Below are 23,787 nucleotides of genomic sequence, written 5' to 3'. Positions count from 1 at the left end.
GGTGAAAGCTTTATGAGTGACAGTGTGATTGGTGTAGGAAATTTAAAGATGGACGAGGTGACATTCATGATGAAGAGGGGCCAAGGACGAAAGTCGGTCACAAACAAAGACATCATTGATTGAGTTGACCAAATTGTAAGAAGCAATCGGAGGTTTACGATTACGGACCTATCCGATCAGTTTCCTGATATTTCAAGGTCAGCCCTATACACTATCGTAACTGACAAGTTAAGTTACAAAAAACGCCATGAAAACCCATCTCAAATCACTGGCGGCATTCTATGAAGAAGGTACTACGAAGCTAGTACCCAGGTATGAAAAATGCCTCAATTTGAATGGCGATTATGTTGAAAAGTATCTAATAATGTACCTAACTTTTGATAATAAATTTATTTAACTACTCTCACTAGTTTTATTTTTATACCACATCGGAAGTTGATAAAAATCAGCCCTCGTAAATTAAGGTTAAGGTTGCATTAAAAATACAGCACATGGGAAAAAATGCAAATTTACAAACTTTTGATTACAAAGCAGAAAATAATATTAGACTGAAATGCATAAAACCTACATTCATCGTTACGCTGTTTCATCAGAGAAAAATTCTTAAAAAAAACTGTATTGCAATAGAGGTGAAGTGCAAAATTACACAAAGGACAATAAACATGAAGTAAATGAAGCATATTTGATTTTCACAACTAAATGAATTAATTCACCATTATTTAAAATTAGCTTGAAAACACCAATAATTCACTTACTGTCACTAAACATTCCTACACCTAAAGAATCACTTTTATTGATTAGAGGTTGGATAACTGCATTTTAGCAACATTTTAGTTTCAGTGTCACTACCAGAGGGCTCCGGGGACATTCTTTTGGGGGATGATACTCAAAATAGATTTAAGAGTTTATGAAAAATGTAAATCCTTCAATTCTTAAAACTTTCCAAAAATATATCTCATACAGTAAGAATCAAACTTCATTGAAAATAGGGTACAATATTGTGGGGTTACTTATGCTATGCCTCTAGGGCAAACTTTACATGAAATGTGTTCATAATTTATGTATGTATTTTAATGTAAACTTTAGTTTCATTAAATAAAAAAAAATTTGCTTATGAAAATTGTATAAACTTCATGTTTAGAGTAAATTTTAAAAGTTTTTTGGAAAAGGGGGGGGGGGGTGAGACACGATAAATTACCCCACCCCAGGTGACACTTGTGCTAGGAAACACCACTACTTTTGGCAACAATGTCTCCAATTGAAACTGCCTTACTCATGTTTCAATAGTGTTATTTTATTTGTCCATTAGTGGTACCCGCACGGCTTTGCCCGTAATAGAAAAATTTAAAGGTCTTTTGGTTTGCCTGTATATTTACAAATAATGTATGGTGAATTTTCTCGCCAATTGGCTTGTGCCCATGTTACGGTTCCACGTTATGATAATTTCGTATCTCGCCAATTGGCTTGTGCCCATGTTACGGTTCCACGTTATGATAATTTCGTAATTTATGATATTTTTTTTTCTTAAAATTGGAACAGAAAAAGAATCACATCGAATTTTCGAAAAATCGCTTCGAGGTGCACACCCCCATGCTACAAACTAACTTTGTGCCAAATTTCATGAAAATCGGCAGAACGGTTTAGGCGCTATGCGCGTCACAGACATCCTACAGACATCCAGACATCCTCCGGACAGAGAGACTTTCAGCTTTATTATTAGTAAAGATAATAAAGATAAAGATAAAAAAGGAAGAAAAGGAGTTGGAGGCAGATGTCATCTCACCCAGGCTGAGATAACCAAAAAACTGGTAACGAAAATGAATTTAGCACTCCGGCAAGAGCAATGATACAATTAAGGCTACAATGGAGTAAGAAAATCATTTTATTTAATTTTGAAGATATGGTTCTGAAATTTTTATGAGTTACAGACCTTTATGAGAGAAAGTGATATGTAATGTTTTATTGAAAAATTTTGAGTAGTTTTTAAAATACAAAGGATATTGTATTTTTTAATTGTAAATATTTGAACCACAAAAACCACTCCATGAGCACCATTTTTTTTTCCTTGATTTTCTATTTTTCTAGATGCATATTTCATATTTAAAGGAAACTTGGTGAGCAAAATTTCATTAACTACAATATTTTGTTTAAAAGATGCCGAAAACAGAGTTTTTGTTCAAATTTTGAATTTTTCTGAAAAAAGTTGATAAAATTAGGATTTAAGCCTGATTTAAAAAAAGAAATGATGGTTTTGAAAATTTGCTCCCTAATGTTTTTCAATTGGTATCTCATTATCAATCTGAAACAAACTCCAAGTAATTAAACAAATCCTGATCTGCAGGGAGCATTTGAAAGATACACATGAATCAAAATTTTATGATTGTGAGATATTTGCATTTAAATGCAAATAATTTTAAAATTTGCATTAAATTCATTCACAAAATGTATAATATCAAACTGACAGAACAGCTTATAACTTAAAAATAGTGTGAATTAAAGTTCTTTTTTTTTTTTTTTTTTTGCTATGAATAACCCCACAGTTCAAAGATTAATTTTAAAAAAAATGGAAAATCAAAGTTTTGGTCGGTCTCGCATTTTAAGACTCAATTGTAGACTTAAGTCATTTTATCAAATACAACACAAACTGAAAGAATATTTATTCCAACATTCATTGCATAAATTCAAACTTGGAGGTGGTTATAGTGCAGTAGCTGCTGCTTATATGAATCTCATTTGTTCATAACAGTTTTGATTTTATAAAGTGGCTGATTTAATTATGCTTAGTAATGTGGATCGGGTAAATACAGAGTGGGTAGGTAAATATTTTTTGGGTATTTACCCGGGTATTTACCCAAGGCCAGGGTAAATACCCAAAAACTGGGTATTTTACAAAAAAATGCAAAAAGTGAATGGGATTTTTTTTAAAAAGCTAAATATGAAACAATTGGTTAAACTGATACATACATATATATTACACAGTTAATAATATTTTTTTATAAAAAGACTTGATGAAATTATGAAAGAAACATATTGTGAACCAAAGAGTCTCTCTTTTCAATGTCATAATTGAAGAAGTATAAGCAATTCAATGATGAACTTCAGGATTTCAAAATCACAAACTAGGTTAGTCATATTCAAAATGAAAAAAAAAAAAAAAGGAAGCATGAGGAATGTTTGGAAGAACAAACTGAGAAGTTATTAAGACTATGCAGGGTTTCAGCTATAGTCGCATTTTTCGCAAAATGCAAAAAGACTTTCCCAATTGCGAAAATGAAGCAAGGCATTTTCGCTTCTCTGCTCAAACATTTTGCTGAGTGTCAGACACACGCAAAAAAAAAAAAAAAAGGAAAGAGGTGGGAAGAAAGGGAGCTAAGATTTTTCAATTACTATGAAGTTTAACAATACTTAGTCTTAATGGGGATTATGTCCCACCGATAAATGTTTTATTGTGGGAAGGGGACTTGGGCCATTTTAAGAATCAACATTGTGTTCTTTCGATGGTAAGTATCATTCTTTACTATTATTATTTCAAACTTAAAAAATTTATAGTAAGTGCTACATTTGTTGAGAAACGTTAGGTTAAATTTGAAACTCAATTATCAACTGCAAATGAAACACTTATGGCATCTAAGAAGAAATGCAAACATATTCATTCCCCAAAAGATTTCAGCATTTTGCTAAAGCTTTTTTCGCCATTTCAGCTTTTTTGCTAAAGAACTTTTGAACTCAGCTTAAACCCTGAGACTATGATGTTATTTATTTATTTTATTGCTGTTTAAGTGATAACGTGCCAATATAGAAATAGTTTTCACATTAACATTCTGCAAAAGAATTAGGTAAATAAATAGTAATAATAAATTGAGCAACATTTGGTTACATTTTGAGCTCATGCAGGGACTTATATCTGGGTTATAAAATACTAGGACCTTAAAAAATTGATGTTTGCTTTTTTTTGTAACCAGTTAAGCTTTTTATATCTGAAATTTGGCTATCAACATTGCTTAGGCATATCCAACACATTTAATGTGAATATCATATTACATTGCCAAGTTGTTTCACACAATGATTCTTGAAATGTGATCAAAATACAACTTTTGAGCAAAAAATTATTGTTTTGTATATGGTTAGTTACATATATACATAGTGGAATACATACAAAAAAGTATTTTAGTTGAATATAAATTTTTGAAATAAATACCCGGGTAAATACCCATTTTGGGTATTTACCCCTAAAAATAAATACCATGGTATTTTACATCACTAATTATGCTAGATTTTGTTGTTTTTGACGATTTGATCAATTTAAGAAGTTGATTCAATTAACAAACAATTCAATTATCTGGCATCCACTATATTTCCAAATCAGATATACACATGAAAAACATACCACGGATTCCGAAGAACCAGGACCACTGTCTGAGTTATACAGCAGAGGATGATGAATTGACTCTGTTGCTTTAATGCCGTCAGCCATGGAATTTACTGTCAAACATAAAATAATTCTTAAAAGCTACTCCATTTCACATTGAGTTAAATGCAAAATCCGAGAAATAACTGAAAAAGAATTTCGTTTAAAGTGCTTTCCCAACTGTCTCTAGCCAAGTGGTTCCCTTTTAGCATCTTTAGAATTTCAAAGAATTTAAAACAAAAGCCCAGTTTTTGCTTTAGTTTAATTTTGAAACTTTGAAAAATTGATTCCAGTATCTTATTCCTTAAGATTAATCTGCAGCCAAAGTGGAACTTGTATTTCCCTTGAAAAACTTAAAGTTAAATGGCAAAAATTTTAGGCTATTTACAATATTTATATATAGTGAAGCTCACTTATTGGAATATTGATTAACAGAATGAATAATCTACTTAATGAAAAAAATTTCCCATGCATCAAACCCCTTGTAATTTTATCATTTTGATCCTGGATAATGGAATATATCTTGCTTATTATAATACTTTTTTCTGGCAAAAGGGCTTGACTGTACTGGATTGAAAAATTAGCACTTTTTTTTGTTAGATTTTTTTTAGAATATGAGAGCATCTTCCTTCCATCCTTGCATATTTTCTTAGTATACTTCACCCCCCCCCCCTTGCTTTCACTCACATTTAGAAATTATAAAGTGTCTAAAATTAGAATCAATAACAATAACCCAACATAAAAGTCTACATTTGCTAGTTTCTGCCTGTCGGCAAATACGTTTTAAAATGAATATTAATATTTTATAATAGATTTGCTAACTTCTCAGGTAAGTTGTTGTGAATTAAAGAAGTTTTGCAATCCCGTGTAACATAAAGATTTACTACAATATGATAACAGTTTTCAGTAAGTATTTCAAGTAATAATAATAGTTTAGATTACTATTATCAATCAAATACAAAGCACATAAAAGACAATATCTTTGAAAAACTTAAGTTTAAAACCAACAGAGTGACCCACAAAAACTTGCGGACATTTAAGATATGTTATCATTTATTCACATCTAACATTAATTTTTAAAAAAAATGTAGAAGCTGTAGCATTTTTCCTTACTAATTCTAATATTTTTCTGAGTATCATGATTCATCGTGAATTTGTTTAACTTCCCTGATTTTTAGCAGGTAGCTGGATATCGATCCTGAATATAATGTTTTAACAATAAAGTAATACTGAATTTTAAAACAAATACATGTTTATTACAAATAATATTTTCACAAACCTGTTTTTTCACCAACATTCAAAATTTCATTATGATTTTCTTCTATATGACTCGGAATAACATCCTGGAAGAGAGAAAAAAAAAAGCAATTCTTATTTCTCAGAAGACATTGCACCATCATAGGCTTTATTAATCATTTTAAAGTTATTGAAAATATAAGAAAATTTAACAGAAGTGATATTCATTTAAGCCACTTCTGCCAATTTTAAACTACACAATCTATGTAAAAAAAATATAAAAAAATCTTACTCTGTGTTGAAAATTATAGTTAAAACTCTGTGTACAATAAACACTAAATATAAATAAGATTTCCTTTAGTCTGCAGCAAAATTGATTGATATCACACAGGAATAAGTCATTTAATGACTTAATCATGCCTTTATATGTTTAAATATTTTTTAGTCAAGTCATACACTTGCTGAAAAAAATAAAAGCTCTTTGCATAGCAATTATTTCTTTTAAAGTCTTGGGAATACACCAGGGGTCTCCAACCTTTTTCAATCACGGGCCACATTATAAATTTTCGGTGATGAAGCGGGCCGATCCAACAATATTTTAGCTCAGATGGTCTATTTATCGCTACCCCCCCCCTCCCTCCACCCATACATTGCAAATATATATATAATTGGTTGACTTTGAAACTGGCTTTTACGCAGGTTCGTTTTGTTGAGATTGCTTTGTAAAGACTTGTTTCCAAGTCGAAAGGGAATTTTTCAAAGAAGCAATTTTATCCTCACGTAGTTTCCCAGTTAAAGTGTAAAATTTGCTCTTGTGTTTTGTATCATAAGGCCTACGGACATTAAATTCTTTCAGAATAACGACAGTCTCTTTGAAAATAAGACACAATGCTTTATTATTTTTGTCGATCATAAAATAATCGTGTGTCCACTGTTTATTATAGGAACGGCACTCAACTTTCAGTTTTTTAAAAGAAGTCATTGTAATACTAAATAACACTAAAAATAAAAGACACTGTCTACGATCACTACGCACTTCATGAGGCGTGTGAAACATCAATTTACATTTCTACATCAGGATTGACAGATAAAAATTTAGAAAAAAGGGCCAAACTGCTTGTGATATTAGCAAATAAAAAAGCCTACCTGAGCGAAAACTATCCTCTCTTCTAGATAGATTTTTTAAGGGGTTGGGAATCCACTTTCCCATTTAACGGTAAAAAATGACTAAAAAACGATTTAAATTAACGGTAAAAGGATTTTAAATAATTATTTGTAATTAAAAATAATGTCTCAATTATATCTCAAACGAGACTGCTTCTGTTCCAAAAAAAAAAGTTTGTAAACTTCCACCGGGCCAGACAAAATCTGTTCGCGGGCCGTAGGTCAGAGAGCCCTGGAATACACAAAAACCAGTAAGTTCCTAGAACAGAAAAGAAGCAATACATGAAAAGAAAGCTTAAAAAGCTCAAAATCTTACATTTTGTACATTAAACTTTAAGAGGAACTGGCTCCAGGGATCCGGCATAATGGTAGCATTATTATCATCAGAACTGTTGGCATTCTGAGCAGATGGAGTGGCAGAATTTATCTGCAATAGGTGGCAAGATGAGGAACCATATGAACTTTTCATGCTTTGATACACTGCTTCAGCTCTAAAGGGAAATTTCACAGCAATAAATACATTATATGTTACTTTGAAAGGAGCAAACATGGTTTCTTTATAACATAAAATAATCATGCAAATTTAGAAAAGCATACGTAGTAGGGTCAAAAAGTTCCCGGAATAGTCGCTTACAGTCAAGAATTTGTTCGCTGGAAGGGAAATTTGTGTTTGGGAGGTTGGCATCACTGCTAGTGAAGGTCATATGAGGTTCAACAGGCAGATGTTGTTAGTCTCGTGCGTGCGGTGTATTAATATTGTAGTCTCTGATTTCTCTTTCGTCGAATTGTGTAATGTCGTCATTAGAGCAACGTGGCAATATTAAATTCTGTGTGTTGCTGGAGAAATCATCCTCAGAGACTCTTGAGATGCTGAGAAAAGCATACGGAAACTCTGCGATGAAGAAATCGGCAGTTTACAAGTGGCACAAGCGTTTCCTTGGCGGTCGCACAACAATTGAAGATAATGTTTGGACTGGGCGGCCTTCCACTTCCACTACAGATGACAATGTTGAGCGCGTTCGAAAACTTGTGCGTGCGGACAGGCGAACAAACATCGATACTATTGCCTCCGAACTTGGTATTTCACATGGGAGTGTTCACAGCATTCTTTATAATGACTTGAACATGCATCGTGTTTGCTTACACATGGTTCCGAAAATGTTATCCCCTGAGCAAAAGGAAATGAGAATGACCATGTCCAGGGACTTGATTGAAATGGCTGATGCAGACGATAGCTTCCTGCGCAAAATTACGAGTATAACAGGTGATGAGACTTGGTGCTTTCTTTACGACCCTCAGACGAAACGGCAGTCTGCTGAACAGAAGTCAAAAAGTTTACCCAGAAAACAAAAATTTCGCTTGGACAGAAGCCGGGGTAAAGTAATGTTGGAGGTATTTTTTGATTACCGTGGCTTGATTCACTATGAATTTATTAGTGAAGGGAGAACAGTAAATAAAGAAATGTACAGAGAGATCTTAAAACGGTTACGAGATTCAATTCGACGAAAAAGACCTGAAAAATGGGCAGAAAATGATTAGTTTTTGTTGCATGACAATGCCCCTTCACATCGCTCTCTATTGGTGAAACAGTACTTAGCTAAGAACAATGTTACCACTCTGGAACACCCACCATATTCTCCCGATCTTACACCACCAGATTTTTACCTGTTTCCACGGCTGAAATTAGCATTGAAGGGACGTCGTTTTGCTAATTCATCGGAGGTGATTGAAAATGCGACGAAGCAGCTGAAAGAACTTTCAAAAACCGGCTTTCAGGAGTGTTTCCAACAATTGTACGAACGCTGGAATAAGTGTGTGGATGCAGGAGGAGAGTATTTTGAAGGAAAATAATGTAAGAATGTAATATATATTTTCAATTAAATTGTATTAACCAATTCCGGGAACTTTTTGACCCTACCTCGTATAACAAGCATAATAGTGTAGTTAGTACAGAAAGTCCGAAAATGTACATAAAACCCTAATTTTGAACTTTAAATAAAGCGTGGTTTAAATCTTATTTTGTGCTATAAACTATATAATATTAGGCATTGTTTAAAAAAATGCAAAATACTTCGGAAGGAATGCATAAATGTTTTGCAAAAAAATTGTTTCTGACGCATCTTTTTTTGTGTAATTCTAAACTAGAAAAAATTAAAACTAAAAGAGGATTTTTTTTTCCCGGTTCGTGTATTATAAATAATATAATTCAGTATAGTGCAATGACGTGACATAGTTTCTATAAAAGGCTAGATATTTATCTTCTACTGCTACAAAAGCAGATGAATAAAAAAGTTAGTGGATTTTTTAATTTGGCAGATCTTAGGTTGGTGGATTTTTTACGCTCTATTCTATATTCTTGAAAATATTGAATTCTTAAATTATAACATTTTTCAAAGATGACTCATGCAACTGAAAATCTACACATTCAAATTTTTTAGGTAAATACATTAAAATTATGAACATAGATGTGCAATCGTCAAATATTGCATGGGGCAAAAAAGCAGTCATTTGGGTCTAGTCTAAAGTCTTCGGGTCAAACTAAACGTCTTCGGGAGTCTAAAGGAGTATCAGGATTCATACTCTATTTGGATGAAAAAATTCCATGACTTTTCCAAGACTTTTTCATGACTTCATAAAAATTTTCATGACCTTGTTACATGGAGAGAATAGTAGACTATTTAATATCAAACTTGCCAAGCAAAACTTCTATGTGAACGCCACTACCTCATTGAAGCACTTACTCATGAATAATAGCTTTTATATGTGCAATACTGTTAAATCACTCTAGATTTCTAATGCTCTTTTAGCTACCGTTACTTTCTCTTAGTCCAGAACATTTTCCCATGTCTTTTAATAAATTTCCATGACTTTGAATGAAAATTTCAATTTTCCATGACTTTTCCAGGTCTGAAATTTGCTTATTTTTTTCCCATGACTTTCCAGGATTTCCATGCCCCATACAAACCCTGGAGTATGTAATCTAGGCGGACGAGAACATCTTTTAGTATATTAAATAGAGACTTTGCCTTAATATTTAGTTTCGCAAAGGTCTGCAATTTTTTCAAATGCAATACTTATCAATGATACTTGTTAAGCAAAAAAAAATTTGTCTTCCCATAAAGTACTCCTTAAGCAAAAGCACTCACCATTCCCTCTTAAAAATGACACAAACACAAATTATTGGGGCCGAGTTCCCCTTCCCTCTTAATCAGGGCCCGATCAAGACAAACTGGTGCCCAGGTCCTGAGTAAAAATTGATGCCCCAACCCCCCGCATGAGAAAATCAGCACAATTTCAAAGTCAATGTTTTATACTAGAAACCTAATACATTAGAAACCTACACATTACTACAGAAACCTGGGATTTGAATACCAAACACTTGATAGTCACCATGTTTTATACTAGAAACCTAATACATTAGAAACCTACACATTACTAGACAAACCTGGGATTTGAATACCAAACACTTGATAGTCACCATACTAATCATAGTTAAAAAAATTGCCTTACCTTAAGGTGAAAATGAATTAAAAAACAATTTAAAACTGCAAAAATAGCAAAAAAATAATAATAATAATTCTGACATTAAGCTTTAAAAAGGCTATGGCTTTAACAGAGGCAAATGTGTCGATCACATCATCGAAATCTAATTTTGATGTCACAGAATTTTCAATGGTCATTGGTCAACAAGAAAAATGCCTGTAAATTATCCTGAGAAACGCAGTTTCTCAAATGATTTTTGATTCTTTTCAAAGCTGAAAAGGAACCTTAACTTAAACAGAAAAAAAAAGGAAGGAAGTAAGTTAATTTAGGCTATTTTAGTGCCTCTACATTTGTGGTGCCCAGGTCCTCGGACCCGCCGGACTATTGTTAATCAGGCCCTGCTCTTAATCCCCATGGAGTCGGCGCTAGTGCAAGTCAATCAGAACTTACTTCCCCAGATCTTCGGATGACACATCATGTAAAAGAAGGTAGTAAGTGAAGATGAATGAGAAAAACCACTTGGAGTTGTGGAGGCTGTTCTGCTGGTGCTGTACTAACTGCTGAGAGAGCTCGTTAATCTGGCTCAGGGGATCTTGGTGAGAAGAAGACACAACAAACACACCTATTTCAAGCTAAGGTTCCTCATGTTTAAATGAAAACAGCAAATGAGACAAAATAAATGATTTGTATTCCCACAGGCAAAGCAAATTGAAAATATAATGCAAAATTTAACAGTACGGTTGAACATGAAGACAGTACAGGTGTTCCATTGTTCCAACCCCCCTCCCTCATTTATATACAAATAAATACAAATACAAAAGTGACGACCAGCAAACAGGCTCTGGGCCCAGCTAGACTGGTCCTGGTCAATTTACAATCCCCAGTGAAGATCAATGGCCCTCTTAAAACTATCTACTCCCGTGCTCATTACCACCTCTTCCGGTAAGCTGTTCCAAGATTCCACTACCCTGCTATAATAATCATTTTTCCTAACATCCGTGTTAGCCTGAGATTTAAATAGCTTAAAACAATGACCCCTTGTCCTGTTTCCAGTGCTAAACTTCAGCCCCGTAACATCTTTCATTTTAATAAATTTAAACAACTGAATCATGTCCCCTCGGTCTCTTCTTTGCTCAAGACTGTAAATTTTTAGCCTTCTAAGCCTGGAATCATAGTCTAAGTGAGAAAGTCCATTTATTAGCCTTGTAGCCCGCCTTTGAACCCTTTCCAATACATTAATATCTTTCTCAAGATAAGGAGACCAAAACTCAACAGTATACTCCAAATGGGGCCTTACCAAACTTCTATATAAGGGCAGAAAAACTTCTTTAGATTTATCAAAGCCACAGTAGTGTTTCCCTCAGGCAGTTTTAAATGGGTGCTATACCCTGCCCCTTGATGAAAAAGAACTAACCACACCAGAAAAGAACTGAAAGGAGATTCTTTTCCCAGTTCCAAAGCTCAGAACAAAATTGTGAAGAACTTAGGTAGAAAAAATAATGGTTTTGTTTAAAAAGAATTTATTCCATTTCAGTGGACAACTAAGAAGAAACTATTCTAAGTTATGGCTAATCAGAGGTGCTTTTTCATCTCCCTTAATCCCTGCCTTCCTGCGTGATCTTTTAATACAGGTCATGCCTATAGCGATTTTTTGCAATGTTGAGATGAATGTTTTGTCTAGAACGACAGGGAAGACTGTTGAGGAAAAGTTTTTTTTTCCCATTTTTACTTCCTTTTACAAAAAAGGAAGTATTGTATTCGCGAAAAAATTTTCACTCAAAAATCGCCCTTAATTTCCATTTTGCTCACCCCCAAATGAATGTTGAGTTTTTTTTTCGATTCGACCACATGCGGAAAAGTGCCTAAGAATGTATAGACACGCGAAATATCCATTTTGACCATCACCGAGGTAATTACAACGACTTTTCTCGTGACGTCTGTATGTATGTGCGTATGTGTGTATGCGTATGTGCGTATGTATCTCGCATAACTCAAAAATGGTATGTCCTAGAAAGTTGAAATTTGGTACATAGACTGTAGTGGGGTCTAGTTGTGCACCTCCTTTTGGTTGCTTCGGATGTTCCTAAGGGGTCTTTTGCCCCTTTTTGGGGGGAAATCATTGTTAATTTCGATGTAAACTCAAGTGGTGTTATAATTTGTCGGACACTTGGCGATATATCGCCAGTCTTTTGGTTCCAAGTTTGTCGCCAACTTCATTAAATTTGGCGGAGTTTTTTTTTTTTTTTTTTTGGTTTCAATTTGGCCATTGTTGGTGATATTTAGAGAATAAATATTGAATCACATTAAAATAGCGAATAATGGGGAAATGACATTAAATTGGAGTAAAAGGAAGTCATGTGATGCACACATCAGCTCGTTTTTATTATGCTAGTTAATAGTTAATAAATTGCAGTAGTTCATACAAAAAAGTTTCATCCTAAACTTGATCAAACAGAATTTTTCAATCAAAAGCCACTTACGCCAACAGGTAAAGTTGAAAATATTAAACATTCTATCAGAAATTTCAAAAAAAAAAAAAAAAATCTTATTAATTTAATAAAAAGGAGTTAGAAAATTTTATTTGGAACTCATTAGAGTTGCCCAGATATTGGTGTTGGAGAAAGTTTGTTTTACTAACATTGAAAAGTGCTTTGACCACTAACCGCATCAGTTTAGTACATAATTTGCTCATCATAAAATATTTTACGCATTCAGAGACTTTAAAATGTGTGGGTATAGCTAAGTAGGAAAAAAAAAAAGACAGGAGGATGTCTATAGGATGTCTGGATCTCGGTGACGCGCATAGCGCCTAGACCGTTCGGTCGATTTTCATGAAATTTGGCACAAAGTGAGTTTGTAGCATAGGGGTGTGCACCTCGAAGCGATGTTTCGAAAATTCGATGTGGTTCTTTTTCTATTCCAATTTTAAGAACAAAAATATCATAAGATGGACGAGTAAATTGCGAAATTATCATAACGTGGAACCGTAACATGGGCACAAGCCAATTGGCGAGATATGAAATTATCATAACATGGAACCGTAACATAGGTACAAGCCAATTGGCGAGAAAATTCACCATACATTATTTGTAAATATACAGGGGAACCAAAAGACCTTTTGATTTTTCTATTACGGACAAAGTCGTGCTGGTAACACTAGCTAATAATAAAGCTGAAAGTCTCTCTGTTCGGAGGATGTCTGGATCTCTGTGACGCGCATAGCGCCTAGACCATTCGGCCGATTTTTGTGAAATTTGGCACAAAGTTAGTTTTTAGCATGGAGGTGTGCACCTCGAAGCGATTTTTCGAAAATTCAATGTGGTTTTTTCTATTCCAATTTTAAGAACAAAATTATCATAAGATAGACGAGTAAATTACGAAATTATCATAACGTGGAACCGTAACATGGGCACAAGCCAATTGGCGAGATACGAAATTATCATAACGTGGAACCGTAACATGGGTACAAGAAAATTGGAGAGAAAATTTGCCACACAGGCGAACCAAAAGAGCTTTTAATTTTTCTATTATGGGCAAAGCCGTGCGGGTACCACTAGTAATTAATAAATTGAAAAGGCAACACTTTTACATACTTAGAAGTACTGTATATTATTACACTATGCATACACCATACTTAAAATTAAAGTTATTGCTTGCTGAATATCTTGGCCAAAGTAAACTGTTTGACTAGTTTTGCGGAAGGAATAGCCTGTGTAGACAGAATCATTGTTTTGAAAATCGCTGTATGTTTCCATCTTACTTTATTTCTGAAAGTGAGTTCCATCATCAGCCAGGGCTGTATGCAAGGGAGTGGTTTATAGGGTTCAAACCCCCCTCCGAAATTTTGCATCCAAAGAAATGCTTTCCATTATTTATTTATTTATATTTTTGTGACAAAAAGAATATTGTTGTCATTATTATTCCAATTTTATTTGTGAAATGAAATTAGTATGACTGAAAAATTGAACAAACTCATTGTGTGTTTATGGTAGTTATTGAGAAATTCATTTATTATGTAACAATATGGCATTTTGTGAGCACATCCTCTCCCTCCATTTATATGATCTATTGTAACAAATATCAATAGAATACACATGAAACCAAATTTGATAGACCATATAAATGTTTCAATAAACGTGCTTGGTAAAACCCCATTCCGTAACAAGAGTCTGGTTAAGACCCTGTGTTCAGCAATTAGGATATTTGGAGTTCTACTGTACACAGCTTTTTTCTTCAAAAAGAAGATTGATTTTTATTTAATAAACTAGAAAGTCATCTGTAAAGGTATTACAGGTGAAAATTGCTTCTACATTTAAACAAAGCCATTGCCTATTTGGTGATATTTCGATAGTAGAAATTGTAACCCTAACTCCAGTGGATTAACCCTAAACTCCGGTAGGTAGTATTCATTGTTGACCATTTTTTAATTTCTTCATTCCACTGAAATGAGTCTTACCAGTAAAACAGATAAGTTACCGGATCGAGTTCAGCCTTGTCACGATAAAGCCTTTCCCTGCATGTTAAGCATTACCAAAACGTATTATCAAATTATCATGCGGTGGCGCGAGTTTCATTGTTGAAACACGCGGATTACTTGATCATCGGCTATTATATATAAGAGGATATAAATAGAGTAAAAGCACATACTTCACCCATATAGAAAGGATACATGAAAGATAATTATGTACAAATTCGTGTTCTGTGGGAGATGTAACTTGGAAAAACACTTCCCTATAAGCTTCAAACCATGGAGTTGAGGCTGCAAATGAAAACACATTATTTATTAGTAACAAAAATAACTCTCTTAAAAATAACATAAATTTCCTAATGGATTCTAAATCAAATAAAGATAAAATCAAATATAAACACAAAAATCAGGGGTGCCCTTCCCCTCTAAATTTTGTACACCCCCCCCCCCCTAAAAAAGAGAAAAATACCCCTCAAAACACCCCTTGTCGTATTTAGGCATACACAGTAAAAGGAAATAGGTTTTATTGCTTGTTAACGTTTAACGTGACATGATACGTAAGTATTACAATTTTCATTATTCTAAAGCATAGAAACAAAACGAGTTGAGTTGTCTCGTTTCCAGCCCCACCAGCAGTTATTCTTTCTTCGTCTCAAAGCCGAGATCAATCTTCACATCCCTCCCCTAAAAATTTCAATGGAGCAGTCTGCTTATGACCCCCAGGTGGGTACCCCTGTAAAAATCAATTGTAAATACAAAATCCTGATTTGGATAACTTCATTTAACAGCAGAAAGTGTTAACTACATGAAAATAAATGTTTCTAACAGTTAACCACAAAAAGTTCTGAGGGTTTGATTAGCTAACTTATTTGCATTTTCATTGCTTGCAACATCAACATGTGCAGGTATATGCTGAAGAGTACAGATTTTCTTCAGCTCTCGAACATCATGAAGATTTGACTAGATTTCTTGAGTGATTGAAGAGTCTCCGTTTAATATTGCTGAGGGCCTTCAAGTCCAAGAAAATAACAAGGCCTTTTGCCTGATCAGAAGATGGAAGGGCTTTATCTATCTCAAGTGCCTTGTCAAATAACTCTAGAATAATAGAGTTAAACTTTAATATAAAAAATATTTAAACCATGGGCGCCCATATGCAAAGTTGCAGGGGGGGGGGGGGCTCAAATATTTTCCCCATTGTTTAGCTGAATATTTTCCCCATGGAAACTGATATCAGGACAGATTAGAGTCATTAAAATTTGATATTTTTAATAACTTATTCACTAATGTCTGGAGAAGAAATGTTTTTCACAAACAACAAAAAAACATTTTTGCAAAGAAAAAAGTACTAAAAGCAAGAAAGTTCTAATTTCAAAGGGGGCTCAAGCCCCTGGCCCCTACATGGGTGCCCTTGATTTAAACATCTAAAAATATAAATGATTCATAAATCATTCATAAATTATAACAAGGATATGAAAATGACTGTTTCTGTAAGAATGACCTTTCTTTCTATGTGTGTATATAGGGCCAATTCACAGTATTTTGTCCAAATGTAGAGTCCACAACAACATTTTTTTGCCATAACTATTTTAAATTACTGCTTGACTAGCACATTGATTCATTTTGAGTTTATGTGCTGGCAGGGTTAACCAGGGCCGGATTTAGGGAGGCGGGGCTACTGCCCTGGGGCCTCCTCAACAAAGGGGCCCCCACAATTATTTTTTTACAAAAGGTCGAAAATATCGGATATATATCAAAATATTCGGATATATATCAAAGTATCTGATATTTTCCAAAATATGATGATCTTTTAGAACTCTGATTAGGGGCCTCCACGCTTCCAAATCCGGCCCTGGGGCTAACTCAAAATAAAACTTTGTGCTAATCAAACAATAAATTAAATACTCATGGGGGGAAAAAAAAGTAGTGTTGTGGACTCTACATTTGGACAAAACACTGTGAAATACCCTATATAAGGTACAGTGTTTATAACTTTTCAAGATGTCATGGTTGACTTTTGAATTGAGTTTTTAGCAGGAGATGAAACACATTGAGACATTTAGAAAGAAATGTGGAGATATTCAATAAACTTCAAGAAACTTAGCATTTTGATAAAGCCTTGTTTCCAACTTTTGCTTTTTTGGTGACGAGCTTTTAAAATCAGCTCAGAAATACCATTAAAGTCATACTCACAGCAGTATTTGAGGTGATAATTTTCAGTGCTTAAAGTGTTCATCAGGATTCCGTCAGGGGAGGAAGGGACGTTGGACGCAACAGCGTCATACATCATCTTCTTGCCCACAGAGAGGGTGTGGGGCTGGGACCGCAGATCTTTCATGGTCACCCGGAAGTTCTTTATGGTGCTGGGCATGTTGCTGGGGTCTCGTATGGTGACTGAAATACAGAAAAACACCTTCTATACTGATGTGAATGCATTACCTTCTTGTATAAATGTATTGCAACCAGTAACACAATTGAATATGAGTAACTTTCAGATTTCAATGAATGAGTTCCCAAAAAAGAAATAGACATTTTTAAAATCAGGAAAAAAGTTATTAAGCATCCAATTCTAGTGGTATAAATTTTTTGAACAGTCTTTGACACAGAGTAAAAAACTTAAAAATACAAATACAAAAGTGAGGACCAGCAACAGGCTCTGGGCCCAGCTAGACTGGTCCTAGTCAATTTACAATCCCCAGTGAAGATCAATGGCCCTCTTGAAACTATCTACTCCCTTGCTCATTACCACCTCTTCCGATAAGCTGTTCCAAGGTCCACTACCCTGCTATAATAATATTTTTTCCTAATATCCATGTTAGCCTGAGATTTAATAGCTTAAAACAACGACCTTTTGCCCTGTTTTCAGTGCTAAACTTCAGCCCCGTAACATCTTACATTTCAATAAATTTAAACAACTGAATCATGTCCCCTCAGTCTCTTCTTTAGTCTTTAGGATAAGGAAGCATTTTATAAATCATCATCCAGGAATGCATAAAAATCAAATGCTAAGTTTTAAAGTTATATAGAGTATGACATTTCCATACTTTGCTCTGTACAGGAAGCTAACCAGCTTCAAATGCTAGAGGATTGCAAAATTAGAGCCTTGCCACTGTTCCATTTATGCATTCATTTTTTAAACTTTTCTTCCTGTTTCATTCTAAACTGTATTTTTCCACTCTAAAATCAACAGATGCATACAGAAAGTAATTTAAAAAACTTTCAATTCTGAAATAGTCTGCACTGTACACCTCCTCAAGAATTTACGATGATGAGTATCCAAGAGTCGCACAGTTTCTGCTACCAGACTAGAGCCTAACTCATCCATAAGGTGTAAGTTTTAAAATTGAAGCACCAATCGCCAATCAATCAATTTTTGAAATGACTTTTTTTTTTTGTTATTGGCTTTATTTTAAATGGATGGGATGGCAGCTGCCGTACCTTGTGCTCCCCTGAATAGGCTCATGCCCATAGATGCATTCCTGCTGTACACAACCACATGTCAAATAATAAATAAATAGAAGGTTAAACGCTCCTCTAATTATTACCAATTTCATCAAGTGACTAAGTTTTTCTTAACAAACCCAATCGCCTTAATTTTGTTTCTTTTCGAAAGGTCTCATTTTTAATATATTTAATTTGAATTTGTTAGAAACAAATTTGAGTTAATTAACATTTTTTTTTAAACTTTATCTTTTCTTTTCCAAATACCATTTGTAGTTCAGTAATATTTCACATTGCACTATAATTAAACATTATACTCGCAATTGTAGAACATCATGTTTGAAATTCAAATTTCATGAAAACAGTAACCAAAGCGAAAATGAGCTTGCATGTATCTTTCTTTATTTACCACAGGCAACGCTGTAGCGGGTACTGCTACTTACTTATAAAAGTAAAGGTTTGAATAAAAATAAAAAGAGATTTTATTTGTTTACCTCTTAACAAAGCATACTAAACATCCAAAATTCAAAATACAATTCTCATAGCGGATTTGCTAACAAAGAGCGGATGCTAAGAGATCTTAATTTTCAAAGTGAAGCATCAAAGGTACAAAAACAACTTATAAAAGAGCTTATCTTTGTAAAATTGTTTTACAAATCATTTCAGAGGCCTATGATAAATAAAACATTAATATCTATGGACACTGTCAAAGCAAATATAACATTAAATTATCGATTCAGCATTTAAACATTTGAATCATAAAAGAAAACAGTATTTTGCTTTAAAGCCTTGAAATAATAGTTTTAATGAAAATAAAGAGGATCCATTTATTTGCCTCCAAATAAAACGAAGTTGGCACAAAAAAAAATCTTCAATTTTATTCTCCACTTCAAAGGCAGTTTTTGAAATAAATACATGAAAAGTATAAAAACAGTGAATAAAATAGTTTATTAAAGTAAAATAATTTTATAATTTTATTTTAACATGTCTACATGATGAATATTATTCATAATCACCGACATATTTAGTGTTCCCGCTAGGCCGTTTTTAAAGGGCGCAGCGCCCTGCCCTTTTCCATATCAGCAGAATGCGCCCTGCCTTTCTTTTAGATCGCGAAATGCGCCCTGCCCTTTTGAAAAATAAGTTTTTGTTGTTCAAAAATAAGTCTGTGCTTATAGAAAGATGCCTCAACCATCGTTTCGACCTGCCGCGATATCGGTGCAATTTTATTTGTCCAGCGATCGGCTGCAAAAACGCCCATGCCTTATTCTTGTTCCCAGAATTTCATCCTGAAAATGGCCCCATAAACAAAAGAAGCAAATACTAAGCAAAGAGGGGATGAGATTCTCAGAATTCAAACAGCCTTATCAGTAGGAAACAAAGGCATGTTCTTCCTTCTACTGAGGGTGGGTTTTTGAAAGGTTGTGGGAAGGAGTAGGGTCCTCTGGGAAGGGAGAGATCTTTGTTTCATAACTTCCCATCCTTGATCTTCTGAGAATCAACAATGAGAGAGGGAATAGGACATTTTCCTAACATTTCAGCCCTTTGTGCCCATTTTTCGTTTGCACGTGGAAATTAGGCTTAATTTTAGCGCATTGGTAGTGATTGTGTAGCAATCTTTTCACATCTGTTTCTGGAAAGTTAACTTTCTGATTGTTTCCTAAGAAGAACATAGTACAAAGTTCACTGGGCTAAAATGCAAGGGTATTTTTTTAATATCTTGGATTTTCAACCCCCATCCACAGCGCCCTCCCCACCTAAAAAAAACCGTTTGAAATGGAAACATATTGCATTGACAGGGCGTTCTTGCAACCACTACATTTTTGAAGCACTGCACACAGTATTTTAAGTTATTTATTCTATTTGAAATGTAATATATTTATAAAAGGAGAATTTACACTCATCACGATTTTGATGAGTGATTCTACTAAAATACTTAATGGCACAATGCACATTACTAGGCAGTTTCTTTTGTAGGAAGGGGAGATCAGTAATTAAATACTGTTCTTAAATTGAAATTCAAAGGGTTTTGAAATGCCTAGAATTTTTTTTACTCTTACAGGTAAATAAAATTATGGCCTGAAAAGTGTTGAAAAACACCCAAAGCCAAGTTTCAGCATTAGCTAAATGTTCCTATGGAGTGTGGAAAATGTGCTTAGCTTAGTTGGCATTTGTGTGTGGGGGGGGGGGTGAGCTAACCCTGTTCTGAAGACGAGTGCAATTTCTGGATGAAACCATATTTAATACTAAAATCAATGGTGACGGCGATCAAGGGTGGGGGGGGGGGGATCATGGTGCAGACTAGACTGTTTGAATTTTTGCAAGGTGTTTTAAGTGTTATTCCTCCTCTTAATTTTTTGGGGGGGATTGGGGGGGGCGCTCAGTACTTTTTGAGTGATGCAACATTGGTCTTGGGTGCAGGACACCGCGTTGAAATAGTGCCCTTTTTTAAAAAAGTGCCCCTTTCAAAGGCCAGCACCCTGCCCTTTTTTTTCCTAGAGTGAACACTAGACATATTCACCAAAAATTCAGAGTAAGGAAAAAAATGGGAGGTAGGGAGCTATAACATAATAAACAATACTGGATTTCCAATATTAACAAACGAAAATCCAGAACAAAACCGGAACTTAATCATCAATGTTAGCATCGAAAATTCAAACCCATAAAATCTTCTCCCAAAATAATGTTAGCACATTGTACTATAAAGGCACAAATAGTGCCCAGCTGGTTAAATGATAGGAATATTTTCCAATCAAGTAACTCTAAATGTTTAACTCCAGTTACCCCCTTAGACAGGCAGCGGCATGCCTTCCACTAGATCCATCACTGCATCTTGCGGCATGGAAACAGATAATATTTTTCTTTTTTTTCAACATCATGACACTCTCTATCCCTTAAATCTGCAGCTCTTGAGGGTAATCAGATCTTTTACCCTAGGAGCTGGGACTGGTAAGTACAATACAGTCGAGTCCCGACTTACGCGAGGGATGCGTTCCAAGATCCTTCGCGTAAGTTGAAATTTCGCGTCGTGGAAAAGGGTATGTGTAAGAACTTTTATAAACATACCCATACGATAAAAGACACTTGTAAACACCACCTCAAACTGTTAAAAACCATTTCTTATTTATACGTTACTGTTTCTTTAAAAAAAAATGAATTTTTATTTATTGTACTTTTTTAAAAAAATCGTTTTATTTAACATAAAAAACTGCTACGATGCAGAAAGTCAATGATCAGTGGGAAAGGAAGACGTAAAATAAACCACTATGGTACGTAAATTATGTAATAAGAAAAACAAATGCACTATAGTTGTTGAAACTTTCTCTTTTTCCTTCTATCTTCACATTTTTAAATGAAACAGCACTCTTAGGTGTCATTATATTTCATCAACTTTACCATATAGAATGAAAAAAATAAATAGAAAATGAGGAGTAGTTATTTGTATAAGCGATGTTTAAACTAGTAAGGTGTAGGAAATTCCGCCCTCAGCGATGTCAAAGGGATGAAAGTCTATTCACGAAAAAAAACGCGATTCCCTTCGGAAAATTTTCGCGTTGCGGGTGAAGAATTCGCGTTGGGAATAAAATTCTTTACCGGGGAAAAATTCGCGTTATAGCCATTTCGCGTAGGTCGGATCGTGTTGTAGCGGGAGTCGACTGTATTTAAGAGATGGGTTGGTTTGCTTCGGAGAGCAAGTTTTCTCAAACCATGGAATCATTGGAAAGATATTTAGGTTCTTAATGTGGACACACAACTCCAAATAACCTAATGCAATTTTGCTGATTCTTATTTTCCCCTACGTAGATTTGGTCTTTTTTTTTTTTCATTTAATCAAAGTTTTGGTACATCTGTTTGCCCCACTTTTTTACAAAGCAACTCTAGACTTTACAAAGGCACACCCCACAGATTGGAAATCACTGGGTGCCTGCCTGAATCCAAGCCAAATGCAAATTTTTACAGAAGGTTGTAGAATATATACAACATGCATGTATTCAAAACTAGAACCAATTAATTACACTGGTTTGCAAAGAATTAAATGTGTTTCTGGCAGGATTTCAACGTATGAATGCCAAAGACAGCAATTAAAGTCTGAGTTGGTGCTATGAAATTTTGGCACCAAGAAAAATTTAATTTGCCTTTGTTTTGAACTACTACTTTTGTTATTAGTTTCATTAGTTACGAAGATAATTATTCGGTATAGTTTTGAAAAAGCAATCTATGCACTTTAAAGCCTTAGTGCAGACTATTAATGAATTAGTATATCTTCAACTATCATAATAGAGCTCAATTACAAGTTCTAAAAATAAATATACCTATTAATTTAATTTCCTTATAATGCATACATATGCACACTATGTAACCAGACCTGTTATTTAGAATCTTTTGGGGGGCAAAAGGTTTAAGATACTCAAAGAAAACTTGATTGAAAACCATGCCCTGTCAGATGTATACGTTAATTTCCCAAGGCCCGGAGGGGGGGGGGGGTGGTTGTCGCTTCCTGATCCCTCTACACTATAGCCCATAAACATCGACAAATATATATGAGCACAAATAATATTTCCATCCATACATTAAAATGTGTGAAGGGTATCTTTTTTTCCCAATAATATATGGCCCAACTTCACAAAAAGTACTGACTGAAATAATTTTTCCATTGAACGATAAACATAACATATATTTCGAAGTTTTAAAACCGATTGTAAGAAAAATTATTAGTTTTCCCGATTTGTTGTGAGCTACACAAAATAAACTTAGCGGAAACTCGAGAATTTCGAGTGAAAAAATGCTTTAATTTTGTGACGCGTATAATGTTTGTGCTTTAAAATGGTTTCTTAAACAAACAAAAGGTCGAAAGAATATTTAAACAATGACATTTAGGCCGCTTTATCGCGGTTCACATGACCTTAGATCAGCTTACTAATGCATGACCCTTACCTTCCGTATTGAGCCTACAAAAAGGTTGAACCATTTCAACAAACGTCAAATTATTTTTTGCACAAATTTGCTCCACATCATTACTGCACAAAACTGCAACACACGGTGAAAACACATCCTGTATTAACTCGTATGCTGTTTGTTTACAAGTTGCCATGCTGCTCAATTTCAAAGGTTTTATTTGGAATTATGTTTTTAACAAAAAAGCTAAACCATAACTTTCAGATTATCTCCTTCCTCTCGTATTCGATTCTTTTAAAAAACGATCACATGAACAGAAAACAACTTCCTCACTCAACATAGTAAGCGTGACATAGTTTCTTACTCATTCCATCTAATCAATTACGTCGTGCATATTTTGTAGATGTATCCCTTCTTAAAGGACATTCTATAATACGTTTTATATTTCGATTCATTAAACAGTAGTTTACAATTCGTTTACATCGCAGTGGGTGTTAAAAATTTTGTAAACTTTAAAGGACTTGATCGAATACGGTTTCAGTAAAAATAATTTCCGATTGTGATGTAAAACAAATAAAATTATTTTCTTCTTCACTTCCTCCATGATCTGTCAATGCAATGTTTATTAAATTAATTTCCTCCCGAATATGAATGCATGGAGTAGTTGAGTACAACTTTCAAATTTTTATTAGAA

At 34.3% G+C, this 23,787-nt stretch overlaps 1 protein-coding gene across 1 annotated transcript in view; it reads right to left on the bottom strand.

Annotated features, from left to right (window-relative positions):
• Nucleotides 1-23,289, bottom strand: part of LOC129224165 (trafficking protein particle complex subunit 8-like) — a 92,323-nt gene extending 69,034 nt beyond the window's left edge. Inside the window, exons 1-7 of the mRNA XM_054858582.1 lie at nucleotides 23,133-23,289; nucleotides 16,950-17,150; nucleotides 14,961-15,050; nucleotides 10,742-10,913; nucleotides 7,125-7,299; nucleotides 5,688-5,751; nucleotides 4,388-4,482 (exon numbers count right to left, since the gene is read on the bottom strand). Of these exons, the coding sequence (XP_054714557.1) occupies nucleotides 4,388-4,482; nucleotides 5,688-5,751; nucleotides 7,125-7,299; nucleotides 10,742-10,913; nucleotides 14,961-15,050; nucleotides 16,950-17,150; nucleotides 23,133-23,289 (954 nt within the window). The remainder of the gene's footprint in view (nucleotides 1-4,387; nucleotides 4,483-5,687; nucleotides 5,752-7,124; nucleotides 7,300-10,741; nucleotides 10,914-14,960; nucleotides 15,051-16,949; nucleotides 17,151-23,132) is intronic.
• Nucleotides 23,290-23,787: the final 498 nt, after the last annotated feature.

Source organism: Uloborus diversus, chromosome 6 (genome assembly GCF_026930045.1).
Source record: "Uloborus diversus isolate 005 chromosome 6, Udiv.v.3.1, whole genome shotgun sequence".
Classification (NCBI taxonomy): Eukaryota; Metazoa; Arthropoda; class Arachnida; order Araneae; family Uloboridae; genus Uloborus; species Uloborus diversus.
This window is presented reverse-complemented; position numbering and strand designations above follow the sequence as displayed.